This window comes from Bos grunniens, chromosome 19 (assembly GCF_055505025.1).
Source record: "Bos grunniens cultivar Pamir isolate PY7600 chromosome 19, Bosgru_T2T1.0, whole genome shotgun sequence".
Classification (NCBI taxonomy): Eukaryota; Metazoa; Chordata; class Mammalia; order Artiodactyla; family Bovidae; genus Bos; species Bos grunniens.
Genome location: NC_141183.1, coordinates 6,882,168 through 6,901,245, shown reverse-complemented (window position 1 = coordinate 6,901,245; position 19,078 = coordinate 6,882,168). Strand labels below are relative to the sequence as shown.

Genomic DNA, 19,078 nt, shown 5'->3' with positions numbered 1-19,078 from the left:
TGGGAAGGGCCAGGACGGGTGCTGCTCCCGTCTCCAGGGCCCTTTGCAGTGGCCTTCAGCCCTGGGCACCCCTGAGTGAGCGGTACCTCACAGGAACCCCACCTGGATGGTCAGCTCTGAATGCGTTTTCTCTACAGCAATCCCTTTTCAGTCCCAAACCCACTGGGCTAGAGAGACAGCGCCCCACGTGCCGAGGCTGAAGCTGGATTCAGAGGGGAGTATCCCACCACCACCACCACCATCACCACTACTCAGAGGCTTGAGCGAGGCCTTGAACTTTCTGTCCCATGAATTCACAAATCTTTCCCGGCACTGTTTCAGGTCCTGAAGATAAGACTGGAGAAAAAGCGGCGAAGTGAGGCCTGCTGGTACCAGAGTCCCCTCTGTGGGTGAGACAGGGGACGAATGTCCGTGTCGGGTGTGGAGCGGCTGCTAAGTGCTACTGGGAAAAAATACTTAAGTTCAGGGATTAAAAAAAAGGTCCCACAAACCCGAGCAGGGTGCGGCGCCGGAATTATATAAGGGAGTTATTTGAGGTCAGGCGATCAGGGAAAGTCCTGCGGGAGGAGGGTCTCTAACGGGGGTCCTCGCGCCCCCATCCCGCCCGCGCCCGCGTCCCCTCTGCGGCGATTTGCTTCTGGCTCCAGGTGGCCTCCCCACCCCCGCGCATCCGTGCGCTCCTCCTGCGCCCGTTCTGGTCCCGCCCGCCAGGAGGGTGGCCCCGGACCGGCCGGGTCGCTCTGGGCGCGCACCGTGATACCAGGGGCGGGTGTCCCCAGCCGCGCGCGTGACTCCGCCCCGCCCGCCTCCGCTCGCGCTCGGCGCCTCGGCCGCCCGGCGCCGCAGACGCTCCCGATCCTCCGAGTCCTCGGCGGGTGCCCGGCCCGAACGCGGAGCCCATGGAGCCTGCGGGGGGCGCGCCCCGGGAGAGCGCCGGGGCCGAGACGCTGCTGGGCGAGCTGGAGGCGCGGGTGCAGGAGGTGGTGAGGGCGAGCTCGTGGTGGGAGCGCCACGGCGTGGACTGCGCCATCCTCGCGCTCAGCCTCCTCGCTTTGCCACCCGGTGAGGGACACGGGGACTGGGGGCTGCGCGGCCCGCTGGGCGGCGGCGGAGGGTGTCGGGGCGGGCGGCGGGGTGGGGTAGATGGCGCTTGCCCGGGACGCTAGGACAGAGGGTCAGCCCGGGAAGTCTGGTTGGGGTGTTCTGACTTGTGTACCCGGAGATGCCCCGATGGATGAAGGGCAGTGGAGGAGAAAGTTGAGCAGAGTCAGGGAGAAGCGGCGGGGTGGGGTGGTGGGGGTGGTGAGGGGGGAGATGAGATGGCCTGGGGAGGGGGAGGGTGCTCCATAGGGCGCCCGGGGAGGGGGCGAGGGGCGTGTTCCCTGGTCCTCGCCTGGCCTGGACCCCCCCACCGTGCCCTGTCGCCACCGCCCCTCTGGCAGGGGCGCAGAATCAAGATTCCCGGCCTCTCCTCGGTGAGTCAGTGGCGCTCTGTCTTGTCTCAGAGCTTTCAGAGAGAGCCAACCCATCCCACTCCGGCCTTCGTGGAACCTGCCACACCACTATCCGGGGCAGTCCCCAGGGCTGGGCCCTCTTTGGCCCGGGCTTCCAGGGGTGCAGGCTGGGGCATTTGGGCTTAGATCTCCAAGAACCAGAGAAAGACCCCCCGCCCTTACCGCTCTTCCTGCCGCCCCCCCCCACCTCCCCCCGCAGGGTTCCTGTGCCTGCGCTCTGACAGCCCCCTGGTCTTTGCCCTGGGCATCACCATCCTGGGGGTGTGCCACTACACACTGACCGTCAAGGGCAGCCACCTGGCCACTCATGGTGCCCTCACCGAGTCCAGAGGCTGGAGCAAGGTCTGGACGCTTTTCTTTGTGGAGGTGAGCCTGGGACGGGGTGGGAGCCGCTGCGGGGCCTTGGTGTGAGAATCCAGGCATGCACAGCCCTGTGAGCCCTCGAGGGCCAGCAGCTGCGGCTCTTGGCACGTGGGCCCAAGCGTGTCGCCTGTCTGCACTACGGTCTGTGTGTGTCTGCGTGTGTGCACGACCCCAACCCTTGAGAGGGTAGAGGGCTGCATGAGGAATGATCAGTGCTCAACTGAGGCCGGGGACGCAGCCGGAGCACCGGTTTCTCCTGGGGGCGGCTCTCTTCTCCACAACACTGGTTCAGGAGGGTGGACCTTCTTCCTCTCCCCAGGACTCCTGCGGCTGGCAGTCCTGGCTGCAACCTTTGGGCTTCCTGGTTTTGCAGTTGGGGTTTGGGATGTGAACGATGGACAGAGGGCAGGGGGAGCAGGGGCCTGGTGTCTGTCCCAGCACCCCAGTTCCATAACAGCCCCCACCTCCTGACACCTGGCGATGGTGGAGCCTCCTAGAAGCCCCTTGCTTACCTGGGTCTGTACCAGGAGGGCCCCTCCTCTCTCCTGACTCTTGCCCCACTTCTCTCACCATCTCCCCAGCCTGCCTCAGCCTGTGGGCACGGTCAGGTAGGCAAAGGTGTCTGGCCCGGTTCCCCTTCTGTCTGGACCGGTCTCAGGTCTCCGACGCTCTGACACCCCCTCTTCCCTTCCTTCCAGGTGATCCCCCACCATGGACCCTGGGTCCCTTATGAACAAATGTGAAAGCTGGTACCAGAAACAGTCCTTTTCTGCCAGGAACTGGTTACTGTGACCAATTAACTCAATTATTAACTTTTCTTTTTTTTTAAAGAGCTTTTATTTGTTTATTGGCCGCACCACGAAGCAGGTGGGATCTTAGTGTTCCAACCAGGGATGGAACCCTCACCCCCTGCTTGGAAGCTCAAAGTCTTAACCACTGGGCCACCAGGGAAGCCCCTCAATTACTAACTTTTAATAAAGTTATATAACTTTACATAACTGTACACGCACGCACACAGGACGTTTTATAAAATTATAGTGCATGAGTTAGATGAGAGGAAGCACTGTCTGTCCAGCACCCTCCATCGCCTTCACCATCCCCAAACCCACCTCTCCCACCTGCGCACGTTTCTATTTTTTTTCTTAAAGGGAGGGAGATTCCTTAATTTTTCATTTTTTATTTTATGTTTTATCCATTTGGCTTCAGGTCTTAGTTGTGGCACTCGGGATCTTTGATCTTCGTTGCAGGATCTTTAGTTGCAGCATGTGGGATCTAGTTCCCCAACTAGGGATTGAACCTGGGCCCCCTGCATTTGGAGCGCCAAATCCTACCCACTGGACCATCAGGGAAATCCCTGCATACATTTCTAAAATGCAAAGGACAAGGGGGGTACTTCTGCTCCAGTGGGTAAGACGCCAATGCAGGTTTCCCAATGAAGGTTCTTGGGTTTGATCCCCAATCAGCGATCTAGATCCCACATGCTGCACCGAAGACCCAGTATAGCCAAATAAATAAAAGTAAAGAAATATACTTTTTAAAAAGGACAAAGGAAACCAATGGGTCCTCAGGGTCCATTTCAAGACAGTCTTCTTCCCAGGGACCCCTGAGCGTTGGTCTCAGCCAGGCTCTAAGGTACAGACCCAACCCTGGAGCCAGGGTCAGACGCCGCCACCCCCCAAGTTTGTAATCACAAGCAGGGGAGGAACCAGGATGTTGTGCTATCATGTGGGCTCTGTCAAAGCTGCACTGAGCCCCAGAGGCCTGGGGGCGGCTGAGAAGGTGGAGTCTTCCCAGCCTCCCCAGACAGAGGGCTCCAGCTGAACCACAGTGCGGGACCCACCTGGAGGGACCCCGGCAGCCTGGTGGCTCCCCTCATCTCGTCCCCTGAGACCCAGGCAGTGGCCTCATCTTTGCCTCTTTAGTCCCTGGCACAGGGCTGAGCTCAATGTTTGTAGACGATGACCCTGCAGGGGACACGGGGACAAGGTCTGGGGAAGAGCAGGCTGCCGGAAGGTCACAGCCTGGAGGTGGGTGAGCCCCACGTAGGGAAGGCTTGGCTTCCATCCCCAGCTGTGAAGGCTGGTATGCTGCAGGCAGATTGCAAATTTCTCGAGGGCAACCTGAGTGGGAGGCCTCTGCTTTTCCACCCCCCATGCCTCAAGGCGTGGCCCTGACTCTGGCCAACCTCAGGGAAGATCCAGCTCCCAGTGGGAAGGAGGGGACGGCTCCACCTCCTCGGCCACTGGCATGAGTAGGGCAAGTGGATTCTTTCCTTTTGTCAACCAGGCAGCGGACAGTGTCGGGGCCACCTTGGACACACTGACTCTGTGACCTTGGACAAGTTACTTAATTTAGCATCTAAGTGTTGGTTTCTCCATGTAATAAATGAGAATAATAATGTTACCTCCTCTGTGAAACCAGTGTGAATATTAAACGAGACACCCTAGATCTTCATTAGGGCCTGGGCCTGACTCTTCAATGCCTGCTTCCAAGTAACAAGCTCCCCGACCACCCCCATCACCTTTTTCTTTTTCCTCTGGAGGGAACACCCAGTCAGTTGCAAGCAAAAGGTTAGTGGTTTTTCTTACTTGTTTTGTTTGTTAGCGTTTTTTTTTTTTTTTTAACTGCTTTAAATGCTTTAGTTTTCTTTTCTTTTTTTTCTTTTTAACACTTCTGTCTGCGCTGGATCTTTGTTGGTGCATGGGCTTTTCTCAGTAGTGGCGAGCTGGGGTTCCTCTCCAGTTGTGCGCTGGCTTATCACTGCGGTGGCTTCTCCTGTTGCAGAGCAACAGAGCTCTCGCGCGTGAGGGCTTCAGAAATTGCGGCTCCCAGGCTCTGGAGCCTGTGCTCATTAGAGTGGCACGCGGGCTGAGTAGCACCACGGCATGTGGGATCTTCTCGGACCAGGGATCGAACCCGTGCCTCCTGTATTGGCAGGCGGATTCTTTACCGTTGAGCCACTAGGGAAGCCCAGCGTTGTTCATTTTTAACTGAAAGGTTGACCAGCTTATACAAAGCTCAGTGGAGCTGTGTGTGGGGGGTGTGTGTGTGTGTGTACTGAGGGGGCTGTTTGCTGAGGCCCTGAACCATACCTGTCCTTCGCATCACACAGAGGACCAGCTCTTGCCACGTAGGATCTCAGCAGACTACCTGGGACCCTCCTGGATCCCCGGCTTCCCCATCTTTCACGTCCCGTTGTCTCTCTTTCCTCCTCCGCTTGTCGACTGCCTGCGCTGTTTCCAAACTGTGACCCTCAGGAGGCAGCATCACCATAGAAGAATCTAGTCCCTTAGTCACAGCCTCAGGTGTCACCTGGAGTGTCACTGGCTTTCCTGCTCGGCCCAGCTTTTGCCAGGCCTCTTTCACAATCTGCTGGCACGAGCTGGGGGTGAGAGAGGTCGCCCTCTCTGACCCGTTGGATCTGAGGGGAGGGCAGGCAGGATGGCGGGGGCAGCTGACATCCAGGTTGCTATTGCTTCTCTGCCAAAGTATCCAAAATCATATACCCGACTCACGCCAGGACTGACTTCCCTCCGAACACCCACTTCCTGTCTACGCCACGGTGTTCCATTCCATTCCGTGCACCTCTGACCCCCCCCCTTGCCCACGGACTGCCCTCGCCCGCCTGCTCCTTGTCCTGGGTTATGTCATGAGGACTTCCAGTGTTCTTGGGTACTGCCCGTCAAGAGCCACAGGAATGTAGGGGCAGGCTGGGGTGGGCAGGCCCCTACGGTTCAAGTGCCGAAGCTTGGAAAAGCTTAGTTTTTAATTTACAGTTGATTTACAATGTTGTGTTAATTTCTATTATACAGCAAGGTGATTCAGTTACACACACACACACACACATATATATACACACATTCTTCTTCATGTTCTTTTCCATTATGGCTTATCGTAGGGTATTCACTCATTCTCTGTGTAATAATTTGCATCTGCTGACCCCAAACTCCCAGTCGCTCCCCCATCCCTCTCCCCCTTGGCAACCCCAAGTCTGTCCCTTGTGTCTGTGAGTCTGTCCCCTGTGTCTGTGAGTCTGTTCCCTGTCTGTGAGTCTGTCCCCTGTGTCTGTGAGTCTGCTCCCTGTGTCTGCGAGTCCGTCCGTGTCTGTGAGTCCGTCCCCTGTGTCTGTGAGTCCGTCCCCTGTGTCTGTGAGTCTGCTCCCTGTGTCTGTGAGTCCGTCCCCTGTGTCTGTGAGTCTGCTCCCTGTGTCTGCGAGTCCGTCCCCTGTGTCTGTGAGCCCGTCCCCTGTGTCTCTGAGTCTGTTCCCTGTGTCTGTATGTCTGTCCCTGTGTCTGTGAGTCCGTTCCTGTTTCGTAGATGAATTTATCACATGTAAGTGATACCGGTCGCACGGTGTTTGCCCTTCTCATTCTAACTCACTTAATATGATACTCTCTAGGTCCATCCATGCTGCTGCAAGTGGTGTGATTTCATTCTTTTATGATTAATATTCCATATAATATATATATTTTCACACCTTATAATCACGTTATATTCCATATAGTATATGTTATCATATAATATATATATGTATGTGTATACCACACCTTCTTTATTCATTCACGTGTTGATGGGCATTTAGTCTTTTTCCGTGTCTTGGCTATTATAAATAGTGCTGTCATGAACACAGGGATGCATGTATCTTTTCGAATTATAGTTTTCTCCAGATCCATACCCAGGAGTGGGTCACAGGATCATATGGCAACTCTATTTTCAGTTGGGGAAGATTAACTCCTGCAATCAGGAGGCCTTTAGGGACTCCCTTGCCAGTCACTCACAGTCAAGATGTTCCCCTAAGTGGGAGGGAACAGGCCGTGCCAGTTACTAAGCTCCATTGTGTCTCAACTTCCAACTCTCCTTTTAAAGTCGGCTTTGTGCTATGGGGGTGGCGTCACAGCTGGTCCACGGAGAGCCCCGGCGGCTCTGCCCTGGGGGAGGGGTGTCACCTGGGGGGAACTGTCACCTTCTTTCCAGTCCCCTGTGCTGGTGGTGGAAACCGAGCCCGAGCCCAGAAGCCCAGCCTGATTACGATGCTTGAACAGTTCCGATTCTCTTCCTGCCGGTTCACGGTGGCCTGTACCTTCTGGGCCGTCTCTCGCCTTCTTTCTTTTTGGCCCCACCTGAACCCTGAGGGGTGGTCCTCTGAGTATGCTCCACTGTGATTTTTAAATTTTTTAATTAAAAAAATATATTTAGCAGGCAAACTCAGATCTGTAGTACAAAATATACTTCTTTTAAAAAAAATAAAAACATTTGTACTTTTGAAATAATTAGAGATTCGCAAGACACTGCAAAACCAGATCAGAGAGGACAGAGCAGTCCAGTGGACCCGTTACCTAGACGCCTCAATAGTTACATGTATTGTCATTCAACATTTGACATTCAGGACTTCCCTGGTGGCTCAGTGGTAAAGAATTCACCTGCCAATGCAGGAGACGTGGGTTCGATCCCTGAGGGAGGAAGGTCCCCTGGAGAAGGAAATGGCAACCCACACCAGTATTCTTGCCTGGGAAAGCCCATGGACAGAGGAGCCTGGCGGGCTACAAGTCTGTGGGGTCGCAGAGAGTCAGACACGACTGAGCGACTCAACAGCGATTCAACACACCAGGACATTGACTTTGTGCGTGTGTGTCTGTGCGATTTTATCACATATGCAGATTTGTAAAATGTACTTGCAAGGGGTCGTCTGGCAGTTCCCACACCGGTGGGTCTCTAAAAGCTTGGCCCCCGTGGGCTTGCACATGGGCCTCCAGAGGCTGAGGATGCTGGAGGAGGATCAGGTGGTCATCTGTGGGTGGTGGCACTGAGCCTGGTGAGTGTCCTTGGGTGGGTATGGTGGTAGGGGGGCTCGGAGAAAAGGGGAGGGCTGCTCCCAGGCGGCCCGTGGCTGCCCAGTGGGGAGGGGAGACTTGGAGGGAAGCTGGGTTTGCTGGGGAGATCTAGGGGCTGAAACAGTGTCAGCAGTTGAGGCTCCACATGGGCGTTGGCTGAGCAGCTCAAAATCACCAAGCTTTCGCTCCCGGCCCAGCCCTCTGCTGGGTGCTGGGGACACAATGGTGAGCAGAACCCTCTTCCAGTTCCCCAAGGGCTCAGAGTCCAGCGGGTAAACAGGCACACACGAATGACATCAAAATAATAGAAGTCTTAATTATACCAACTGACCATTACTGGGTGCTTACTGTGTAGTTGATGTTAATAATCACGCCTCCCTGTGAGGTCAAACCTATTATCACCCTTACTTTGTGGATGAGGAAACACTGGTCTGGCAGGTTAAGTCACTTGACCCTGGCTGCTCAGCTACTACACGATGCAGCCCAGGGCCTGGGCAGGCAGACTGTGAAGGCAGCTGTGTGAAGGCCGTGGGAACACAGAGAGGAGAGAGCGTGGCAGGGACATGGTCGGTGTCTGCAGGTGTTTTGGGCTGTGATGACTAGGGTGTGTCTGTACATACGTGCAAGTGTTTATGTGTTGCTCCTGGCATCTAGCAGATAGGGGCCAAGGTTGCTGGTAGACAGACTACTATGCACAGATATGGAACGAAAAAGTATGAAAGTGTTAGTCCCTCAGTGGTGTCTGACTCTTTGCAACCCCAGGGACTGTAGCCTGACAGGCTCCTCTGTCCATGGGCTTCTCCAGACAGGAATACTGGAGTGGGTTGCCATTCCTTCCTCCAGGGGAATCTTCCCTTCCCAGGGATCGAACCCAGGTCTCCCACATTGCAGGCAGATTCTTTACCATCTGAACCACCAGGGAAGCCCCCAGTCCCCAAGGCAATAGTGGCGAGGCTGAGAACCCCTGGTGAGAGCGTCTGGAGGAGACGCTGTCAGGACAGGCTGACAGAAGTGGGAAGGTGGTTGCTGGTTTGACTTTTTGTGACCCCATGGACTATAGCACCCCAGGCTCCATAGAGTTCTCCAAGCAAGAATACTGGAGTGGGTTGCCATTTCTGTTTCCACATCCTGTACTTAAAAAAACCAAAACAAAACATTATTTGGCTGTGCCGGGTCTTAGTTGCAGCATGTGAGATCTTTAGTTGAGACATATGGGATCTAATTCCCTAACCAGGGATGGAACCCAGGCCCCCTGCACTGGGAGCATGAAGACTTAGCCATGGGACCGCCAAGTAAGTCCCCAGGTGTCCTATACTTGATTTGACAAACTTAAAGCAGGGAAGACTCCAGCCCACAGTCCCTCCTGCCTGAGGGATGCTGCCTCTGGGACAACCCCCAGCCCCTCCTCCTCACCCTGCCCATCCTGTGGCCCTCTTCTCCTGTCCCCGTCTCCGGAGTGACCCCTGCCCCCCAGGCTTTGAGCTGGAGACTTGGCTCCTGTCTTGATTGCCTCCTCCTCCTCTACATCCTTCCTCCAGAACCCTCCTTCTGCCCCTGCCCTCTGGTCCTCACCTCTCTCAGTGGCCACACTTACAGCTTCTGCCGGGCACCTGCCTCATCCTGGCCCTCCCCCTCCGATCCAGTAAATGACCTATTTGAAGCCAAACTCTGTGTCCTAATCTTATAATGACGGTTTTCAATCCTGCAGAGTGTTGTTTGCTTAAAAATTAAAAGAGCAAAATATTAGAGAACACATAAAGGGATAGAGGACCTCCCTCACCTCCCAGGAGGAAAATGGGGCAACTGGGGGGTCAGGTAGGAAGAAGACTCCCCCACCCCACTGTATATTTTTTGAATTATGCAAACATATTACCTGCTCAAAAAATAAATTATTTAAAAAAGTACCAAGTTAGAGAACTACCTTTGGCTGCTGGTGGAGGTCTGAGAATGCTTAATGAATAAACAACTAAATGAGTGAGAGATCTGGGGAGGGACCCCAATTTATTTTAATTTTTATTTATTTGCTTTTGGCTGCCCTGGGTCTTCGCTGTTGCTCTTGGGCTTTGTCTAGTCGTGGTGAGCGCCTCTCCGTTAAGGTGCTCGGGCTGCTCACTGCGGTGGCTTCTCTTGCTGTGGAGTACCGGCTTTAGGCGCGTGGGCTCCAGTCGTTGGCACTCGAGGGCTGCAGAGTGTGGTGGGTCCCCCAGTTGTAGCTGAGAGGAGATGTCGAGAGTCTACCCAACACTCACTTTGGCCACTTGAGGAGCCTGAGTGCGGCTAAGAGATCTAGGTTCTTAAGTCTGCCTGAGGGTTGTAGAAGGTAGTGATATCAAGAAGCTTCTGGAACTTTCTCTGGGTCTGGATGGGAGATCATCTTGGGCGAGGCCTGTAAATAATCCTTTGCAGCAGGACCGTCTGTAAGGTGTGGCCCTGTCCCCCTACACTTTGATGGGTGCATGTAATACACGCCGAACCCTGTGTCCAGTCTCTCTCCTCCTCCCAAGCCCACCGTGTTCCCTCTCATTCTGGAAAGAACATCTAGATGGGAGGGAGAATTCCAGTGTATAGAAATAGCCTCAGATCTGGGTTTCTTTCTTTTTTAATGTGGACCATTTTTAAAGTCTTTATTGAATTTGTTACAATTCTGCCTCTGTTGGGAAGCAGTGGGGTCTTAGCTCCCAACCAGGGATGGAACACGAACCCGAACCCCCTCATTAGGAGGTGAAGTCTCAAAAAAAAAAAAAAAAAAAAGGAGGTGAAGTCTCAGCCCTGGACCACCAGGGAAGTCCCCTCAGATCTGTTCTTATTCTTGCAAAAAGGCAGGTCACACAGATTCCGGAAGCTTGTGTTGAGTCACAAACCACGTGTTACACGGTGGCCCCTGCCCCCAGTTCTCTGGTCTGGGCATGTGGCTGAGAACCTGGCCCTGGAGACCCCTGAGGTCAAGCTCGGAAGGGTTCAGGCCCCAGGCTGTTTCTGGCTCAAAGCATGATCAGCTGCTAGTCTGAGCAGAGGTGTAGAACTCAGGCCAGAAGGAAGGGCAAGAAGGAAGAGCAGATTGCTGAGTGCAGCTAACATTTCGTGAAGCAAAAAGCAATGCAGACAGGCTCGGCCTTTGGAGCAGAAGTGTGAGGAAGGAAAACAGTTAAAAACAGCAGTTAAAAACAGTCACAGACTTCCCTTGTGGTGCCAATGCAGGGAGCACGGGTTCGATCCCTGGTCCGGGAAGATCCCATATGCTCGGGGTCAACTAAGCCCGTGTGTCACGACTCCCGAAGCCCGCACACACCCTAGAGCCTGTGCTCAGGAACAAGAGAAGCCACCCTCGAGGAAGTCCGTGAGCAGCCGAGAAGTAATTAATAATTAAGTTAAAAACAAACAAAAAAACCAACAAAAGCCCAGTTGCTTTTTTCCAGTTATAGAACCGTGAAGCTCAAAGTACACTTCCAAGCCTTGGGCAGAGGCAGACTGGCCTCTGAGGAGGCCTTGGCAGATCCTGGCAACAGCTCCTTTGTGAACCAACTGTTGGGTCCTTTTTTTTTAAAATGATTATATTTTACTTTTTAAAAATTTATTTTTTATTTTTTTATTTGACCGTGCCGTGCGGCATTTAGGGATCCCTGACTGAGGACTGCACCCATGGCCCCTGCCCTGGGAGCCTGCAGCCTTAACCACTGGACCACCAGGGAAGCCCCCTGCTCGGCTCTTTGTGGCGCTCACAGTGACTGGCATTGGGTCCACCTTCACACCCTCCAGGATATAGACAGGCAGCGTCTTCAATAAAATTAGCAAAGTCTTCTGGCTTTTGGATAAAATATTGGAAGAGACTGAGGTTGGGTGTTAATTTGCATACATCTGCATGAGAAACACTTTGGTGCCTCTTTTATATTCAGAATGATTGCTCTTCTTGGAGTCAGGGAGCTGCTGCTGCTGCTAGCTACCAGCTTCAGAGACTCCCACGTGGGATCACGCCAAAGAGTCACCCCTAGGAAGAAGTTAACTCTTGGCCGCCACTGGGGCACCCTCACCCTGGGTGCCACCCTCAGGGACGATTCAGAAGATGGCCTTTCTTCTTCCCTAGACTCCCCTCACTGTGGTGGGCTCAGGATGCAAAGCAGTGTCATGAAGGTGCAGATGTTTCCACCATGAACACTCACGAAATAATTGCCATCAGATGCCCGGAGCTTTGCCTTCAATGCGTCCAGTCCTCCAGCAGCCCTCTCAGACTTGCTGGCCTCCCGCCCCAAATGCTTTGCAGCATCATGCCGAGTGGATACAGTTGATTTTTTTTTTTTTTTTTTAAAGATTATTTATTTGGTTGCATCAGGTCTTAGGGGCTTCCCAAGTGGCCCTAGTGGTAAAGAACCTGCCTGCCAGTGCAGGAGACAAGAGATGCGTGTTCCATCGCTGAGTCCCCTGGAGGAGGGCATGGCGACCCACTCCAGTATTCTTGCCTGGAGTATCCCATGAACAGAGGAGCTTGGCGGGCTATAGTCCATGGGGTCGCAAAGAGTCGGTATGGACCAGTGAATCGACGTAGCATGCGCGCCTGCGCACGCGCGCCAGGTCTTGGCTGCGGCACCCAACCGCAGGATCTTTCTCGGGGCTCATTGGCTCTTCACTGCAGCGCGTGGGCTTCTCTAGTTGTGCTGCGGGACTCTTGAGTGTGCAGACTCAGTAGTTGTGGCACACTGGGCTTACCTGCCTCCAGGCATGTGGGCTCTTAGTTCCCCAACCAGGGATCGAACCCGCGTCCCCTGCATGGGCAGGCAGATTCTTAACCACTAAACCACCAGGGAAGTCCCAGGATGTGGTCCTAGATCCCTGAGAGCTGATGGTCAAGGCTGATGAGCTGGGAGTGGAAGGCAGGAAGGCCTTGGAAAGGCAGGGTCTGGGGAAGGAGGGTCTTTTCGAGGCTCCAGAGGGCCAGCTTTGCTCGCCTGGGATGTGGACCCCGCCCCGCTTCTGGCTGCCTCCTCCAGGTATGCACGTCCTTCACTGCGGAGTACGCCAAGTATGGACACGTGAAGATGCACCACGGCTACACCAACGTGCTAGGCCTGGGGGACTCGAGCACGTGGAGGCTGCCTTGCCTCAACCGCTACGTCTACATGTTCCTCGCTCCTCTCTTGATCCCCATCATAACCCCGCTCGTGGCTGTGGGTGAGTAAGCCAGGGCCGTGCCCTGCAAAGACCTGGTCCCCCCAACTCCCTTCCCTTCCTCCCTCTCATGGCTTCGTGGAGGCTTCATGAAGGAAGCGAGGAGCCCTGAGTTGAGACCAGACAGAAACCTTCTGAGACAGCCAAGCAGGGTGGAAAGAACTGTGGAGCTGGGGCCCAGTCTGACTTTGCCGCTTACTGGTGGGTGATGACTGCAGGCAGGTAACTTAACGTCTCTGAACTTCAGGTTCTCCCCTGCTCCTCAAGGATGGTGGGAAGGCATAATGAGGTTGTAGATGTAAAAGTGCTTTGTAAAGGCCTCACACTCTGTTGTACGTTATAATGTTTAGTCTCGTAGGAGCAATATTGTACGGTGGAAGGAGCAGGGGCTAAGGGCTCAAGCCCCATGCCACCACTTACTATTAATGTCAGACTGACCTCAGGTTGCTTAATGCTCTGTTTTCTATTCTAAAAATGGGCGAAAGAAAAAAAAAAAGGAATTACTTGGTGGTCCAGTGGTTAGGACTTGGCACTTTCACTGCTGGGGCCTGGGGTTGATCCCTGGTCGGGGAACTAAGATCCTGCAAGCCACACGGTGCAGCCAAAGGGGGAAAGAAAAGCGAATGAACCGACTTTTCAGGGCTGTAACTACCTTGGCCACCTGAGTTTGCACCACTCAGCCACCAGGGAGCCTGCTTATGTTGGATTGGAACCTTGCCAAACCCAACCCCCGCAATCTCTCAACCCTTCTGGCAGAGCGGCTGAGAGAGGTGGAGCTCAGGACGGCCCTGCGGACACTGGGCCTGATCTCCTTGGGCCTTTATTCTCAATACTGGCTGCTCCTGAATGTGTCTGGCTTCCAGAGCCCCAGCTCGGCCCTGGCCTGCATGCTCATCACCAGGTCCCTGCTGGCCCACCCTTATCTCCACGTCAACATCTTCCAGGTGAGGCCTCCCCTACCCTGCACACAGGGGAGGGAGGCATGGGGACCACCTGGCCGAAGGCTGGACTCTAGATTCTAGGGAGAGAGAGGTCACCAGGTGAAATACCTCCCTACTCTTACCTTCTGCCCTTCTCCCTGTGGGTCATCACAGAGAGTTTTGGTCTCAGGTAAGGAGTTTACTTCCCTTCAACACTGGCTGCCATTCGAGCGCAGATGGGATTTATTAAGCAGCTTCTGTGCAAAGGTGGCACGAGTGGTAAAGAACCCACCTGCCAATGCAGGAGACGTAAGAGACCTGGGATGGTCCCTGGGTTGGGAAGATCCCCTGGAGGGGGGCATGGCAATCTGTCCTAGTACTCTTGCCTGGAGAATCCCATGGACAGAGGCGCCTGGTGCGCTACAGTCCATAGGGGTGCAGAGTCAGACATGACTGAAGCGACCTTGCACGCACGTGTGCAAAGTTTACTTGATGAAGCTCCTTAGGGACACAGGTGAATAGGACCCCAGCTCCTAGCCTCAGGGCTCTTACTGTGATGAGCCCGAGGGAAGTGAAGCAAGGGCCACCACCGAGGTCCCAGCGGGCGTGTGTCTAGGTAAGACGCTGGAGATGGGAGGTCTTTGTGGGAGTCCGGCAGCTCAGCGCTCAGTTCTGGGGCCACTTCTGTGGGGACGGTCACCTCCCTGCTCCCTGGACCAGTGAGGATCCCAGCCTAGCACTTACCCCCCGGCCTTAATGACTTAATCCCATGATGCAGTCCCGCAGTTGTGATCCCTCCGCTTGTCTGGTGAGACCGTAAGTTCCCACTCACTTCCTCATCCTCTAGACTGAGGACAAGGCCTGGCAGAGGAGGCGTTTCTTGAACCATGAGCAGGATTTTGATTGTTGAAAGGAGAGCAGAGAAGGGTCTCTTTGGGATGAAGCGAAGGCACAGGGATGTGAGGGACAGTGGGGGGCAGTCGTGGACTTAGAGGACCACAGGGCCAGAGGGGCACCCAGACTCCATTCATTGCGCTGACGGGGGGAGTGGTCAGGGATGGGCGAGGCTCAGCACAGGACACAGAACCTCAGCCTCCTCGTGCCTCTTCCGGGTCCTGCCGGAGCAGGAAGTGAGACGGACACAGGACCCACGGGGCCCCCGGGTGCCAGCTGAGGATGCTGGGGCGGGGTGGGGACACACGGGTCTTCCCGGCCCGGCCCCAGGGCCTGACCCGCGTGTCTGTCACAGCACATCGGGCTGCCCATGTTCTCCCCTGACAAGAAGCCGCGACGGATCCACATGATGAGCCTGGGGGTGCTGAACCTGCCCCGGCTGCCGGTGCTGGACTGGGCATTCGGCCACTCTCTCATCAGCTGCCACGTGGAACACCACCTCTTCCCCAGGCTCTCCGACAACATGTGCCTGAAGGTAGACGAGGGTGGGGCTGGAGGGGCTTGGATGAGGGAGCTGCCTGAGGGTGGAGGGGGAGTCCCCTTCAGGGCCCTCTGACCAACTGACCTGGCCAGAATTTCCCAGGAAGGGGCCGCTCAGGGAACAAGCAGCAGTGTGGCTTTTGATCAGAAACACTTGGGTTTCTGACCAGGCAGTGTGACTCTGGACAAGTTAACTGAATGTCTCTGAGCCTCAGCTTCCTCATCTGTAAAATGGGACTAAGCCGTGCTTGGGCTTCCCTGGTGGCTCAGACAGTAAAGAACCTGCTTGCAATGCAGAAGACCCTGGTTCAATCCCTGGGTTGGGAAGATCCCCTGGAGAAGGGAATGGCTACTCACTCCAGTATTCTTGTCTGGAGAATTCCATGGACAGAGGAGCCTGGCGGGCTGCAGCCCATGGAGTTGCAAAGAGTCAGACACGACAGAGCAACTAACAATTTCAAGCAGTGCTTACGTTGACAGGTTTTGAAGATAATGGAGAAATGGACCTGAAATGTCAGGCACCTGTATGTGCTTGGTGAAAGGGAGAGATGGCGTTTATCCCCCTATGCTAAGGAGGACTGTCAGATAGTCAGGATCCCCGGAGAAGAATGCTGGGGATAAAACTCCCTTTCCCTGCTGGAAATGTGGGAGTTCTCCCAGCCCCTCAGCTCCTCCCCAGCATCATGCAACAAAGTAGACAGGAGTTGGGGGCTGGGGAGAGGAAGGGTCCCCATGAGGGTGGCCTATCTGCAGCCTCTCCTCCTGCCCACCTTCTGCCAGGTGAAGCCTGTGGTGTCCCAGTTCCTCCACGAGAAGCAGCTGCCATACAACGAGGACTCCTACCTGGCTCGCTTCCGGCTGTTTCTCCGACGCTATGAGGAGTTCATGGTGCAGACCCCTCCCATCACAGAGCTGGTGGGGCTGCAGTGAGGGGTGGACCAGCCCAGCCACCCCGCTGTCCTTCCCGGGGCCCAACCCTGGCTCTCCTGCCTGTGCTGGCCACCGTTGGGGCCGGGAGGGCGCTGGCTCCCGCCCAGGGGCTGTGCTTCACTCCACCAGAGTGTGGAGGCGCAGGTAGACAGTGAGGTGGGGAGCTCACGCAGGGGGTTCCAGGGATCACCTGCCCTGCTTGCTTTTTTGAGTTTCAAGGAATAAAGGTGGCTGGGCATTCTGCTCAGTCTGGACCTCAGCCGACTCCATCTCAGGACTAAACAGCTGGATTCCTTCCTGCTTCCGCTCTGAGCCTCGGGAGGGCTAGAGGACAGGGGTAAGGAGAGGCCCTAGGTTGGGGGCAGGCCAGGAGGCGCATGGAGAGAGAAGGGTCCACCTGCCCCCTGGCGAGGGCCTCCCTGGTGCCAGGGAGCAATGAACTTGGCCACTGCTTCTTCCTGTGCCGTTTGAGGTTCCGGCCCCAAAGGAGCCCTCTCCCCAGGGACCACAGGGAGCGGTTACCTTCGGCAGACTTTCCTAGTATCTCAGCCAGGAAGCCTGTGCAAGACCCTGGCGGCAGCTCCCGAGACTCACAGCACCTGTGAGCTCAAAGTGTGTGTTTTGTGGGGAAGGCTTCAGGTCAGATGAAAGTAGCAAGGGGGTAATAGCTTTGAGCAGGACCTTGGCTAGCTCTCCAAGTCGGCTTTGTTTGTGATGTTCCCAAGGGGTGGAAGAATTCTCAACTGGGAGAGGGAGAAAATGACGGGGAGGGTAGCTGAGGCTGGAGAGGGGTTATGGGAACAGGTGCTGGAGGTCAGATGGTCTTGGAGAGGAGAGGAAGGAGTGGGAGAAGGATGGGAGTTCAGACACAAGAACTGGGAGTCAAGGGCCACGCTTAGCTGTGAAAGGAATGTCTGCAGCCTGGGAGTGAGGCGGAGATGTAAGGGAGTGACCGATGCCAGCCGGAGGAAGAGGCTGGCTACTGGGGACGCCACTGAGATCCAGCCCAAAGCTGGCGGCCTGGAGAGAGAGCTGGGAGCAGCACTGCCTGGAGGCTGGATGAGAAAGTGGGAGGCAGGGCCAGGCTGGAGGCTGAGGGAGGGTCAGAGAAGGAGGCTGGGCCTCTGACACGAGGCCAGAGCAGTTAGTTTAGAACAGGGTTTCTTATTTCGGCACTGTGATGTTTTGGCCAGATAGTTCTTTGTCGTTGGGGGGCCTATGCTGTGCATTGTAGGATGTTCAGTCGCATCTCTAGCTTCTATCCACTAGGTTGCCAAGTTGTGACAATCAAAAACGTCTCCAGACATTGCCAAATGTCTCCTGGTTGGGGGGTGGGTGGCAAAATCCCCTCTCTGGTTGAGGACACGCAAGTCTATCCTGAGTGCACGATCACCTTATTTTTCAGTGAAGTCTTTGGACGAGGTGAAGGGCATGCTGACCCTGATAAACGGGAGGCCGAATGCCAGCACTTCGGGTGCGGGGAGGGGAGAGGGGCAGGCGAAGGTGTTTTCTGAGCCTGGTCCCGTGAGAGCACCTGTCTCTGGTGTGGCCTTAGGCAGCTCTGCTGAGTAGCTCCCACTTGCCTGGCCAGGTCCATTCCCCTCTCCTCCACCCTGCCCTTCTCTCTGGAAGCCCACAGCTCCTGGCCGGTGCCCTCTCCTTCTGCTGCAGCTCTAGCTACTTCTGGAACAGCTCCTTCTTTTTGCTCCTTCAGGGCCTAGGGTGAAAGTGGCTTCCAGCTGTTGATCGTCTCCCTCCCCTGCCCGGGGAGGGGGGCGCTTCACCACATCCTTTATCCTGCCACACCTCTGCACAAAGTTCCTTCATTAAACTCTCTTCAATCAGCCCCTCTGAGCACGCCATCTGGTTCCTGCTGGGAGGCTGACTGATAGAGCAGTTTTAGATCCAAGCAGCCCTCTTGGAAGGAGGCAGGCTTGGCAGCCTCTCCCACCTACTGCTCTGCTATATGTTATTGATGCTCTTTTGAAATGCATTAGCAACTCAGAAATGGCCTTAAGGTCTGGGAATGTGATTAATCAAACAGCTAATTCTCCACATGAAAAATGCAACATCAGAAAAGGCCCCCTTGCACACTCCTGGCTAATAATTAAAACCATCCTAATACAACCAGTGACTCACTATTACTGATCTGGGCCTGAGTGGGGAACAGGCTGAAGTTGGAGGCCCTGGTACCAGACCTGGCTACACAGCAGGCCTCCAAGAACACTCTATCACTTTGAGGCTTGATTTTCTGTTACTCCGGGATTGTGACTGGGATTGAATGGGCCTTGAGAAATGAGGGGAGATGACAGGAGTGAATGAAGCCCTTTGAGGGCTCTGCAGAGACCTAAGGTCTAATTTACAGAGACACACTGGAGGGGATAATATTTATGATGACGTTAGCTAACATCAATTCAGAACTTATGGCACATTTTTAACCTGTGCTATCTTAACTTAAAAATTATTTATTAGACTTTGCCGGGTCTTAGTTGCAGCATATGGGATCTAGTTCCCTGACCAGGGATCAAACCCTGGCCCCTGCATTGGGAGCTTGGAGTCTTAGCCACTGGACCACCAGGGAAGTCCCTATGCTATCTAAGTTTAATCTTTACAAGAAATTGGTACTATTTCCCCCTCATATTGTGAAGATAAGCCTTAGATTAAACTTATCAATGTCATATAGCTTGTATGTGGAGGAAGAAAGATTCAAACCTGGTGTGTCCAACTCCAGAATTCCTGTTCTAAACCACCAGAGATACTACCTGTGGGTAAGGAGCACTCTAGGGCTTACTAGGGTGTCTATCCTGAATCTCCTCTTCCTCCCACGTGAGAGGATAATAAATGGAATGTTAAGACAGACTCTTCATGTACATCCATTACGTGCCTGGCAGTGTGCAGACTCTGGGGATAAAAGTGTGATCGGGCC

At 54.7% G+C, this 19,078-nt stretch overlaps 1 protein-coding gene across 1 annotated transcript; it reads left to right on the top strand.

Annotated features, from left to right (window-relative positions):
- Positions 1-804: 804 nt before the first annotated feature.
- On the top strand, positions 805-16,411 carry FADS6 (fatty acid desaturase 6). Its single transcript, XM_086356007.1, has 6 exons — positions 805-1,062; positions 1,714-1,880; positions 12,691-12,871; positions 13,625-13,812; positions 15,038-15,217; positions 16,003-16,411. The coding sequence occupies exons 1-6, from the start codon at positions 900-902 to the stop codon at positions 16,150-16,152; spliced, it is 1,029 nt and encodes a 342-aa protein (XP_086212133.1). The 5' UTR covers positions 805-899; the 3' UTR covers positions 16,153-16,411.
- Positions 16,412-19,078: the final 2,667 nt, after the last annotated feature.

What these genes read in the sequence shown, in the direction of transcription:
- FADS6 (XM_086356007.1), top strand. Translation starts at nt 900, where the DNA reads ATGGAGCCTGCGGGGGGCGCGCCCCGGGAGAGCGCCGGGGCCGAGACG. An exon ending in AACCCCGCTCGTGGCTGTGG is followed by an intron (nt 12,872 to 13,624) that starts GTGAGTAAGCCA and finishes CCCTTCTGGCAG; the next exon opens with AGCGGCTGAGAGAGGTGGAG. An exon ending in TCCACGTCAACATCTTCCAG is followed by an intron (nt 13,813 to 15,037) that starts GTGAGGCCTCCC and finishes TGTCTGTCACAG; the next exon opens with CACATCGGGCTGCCCATGTT.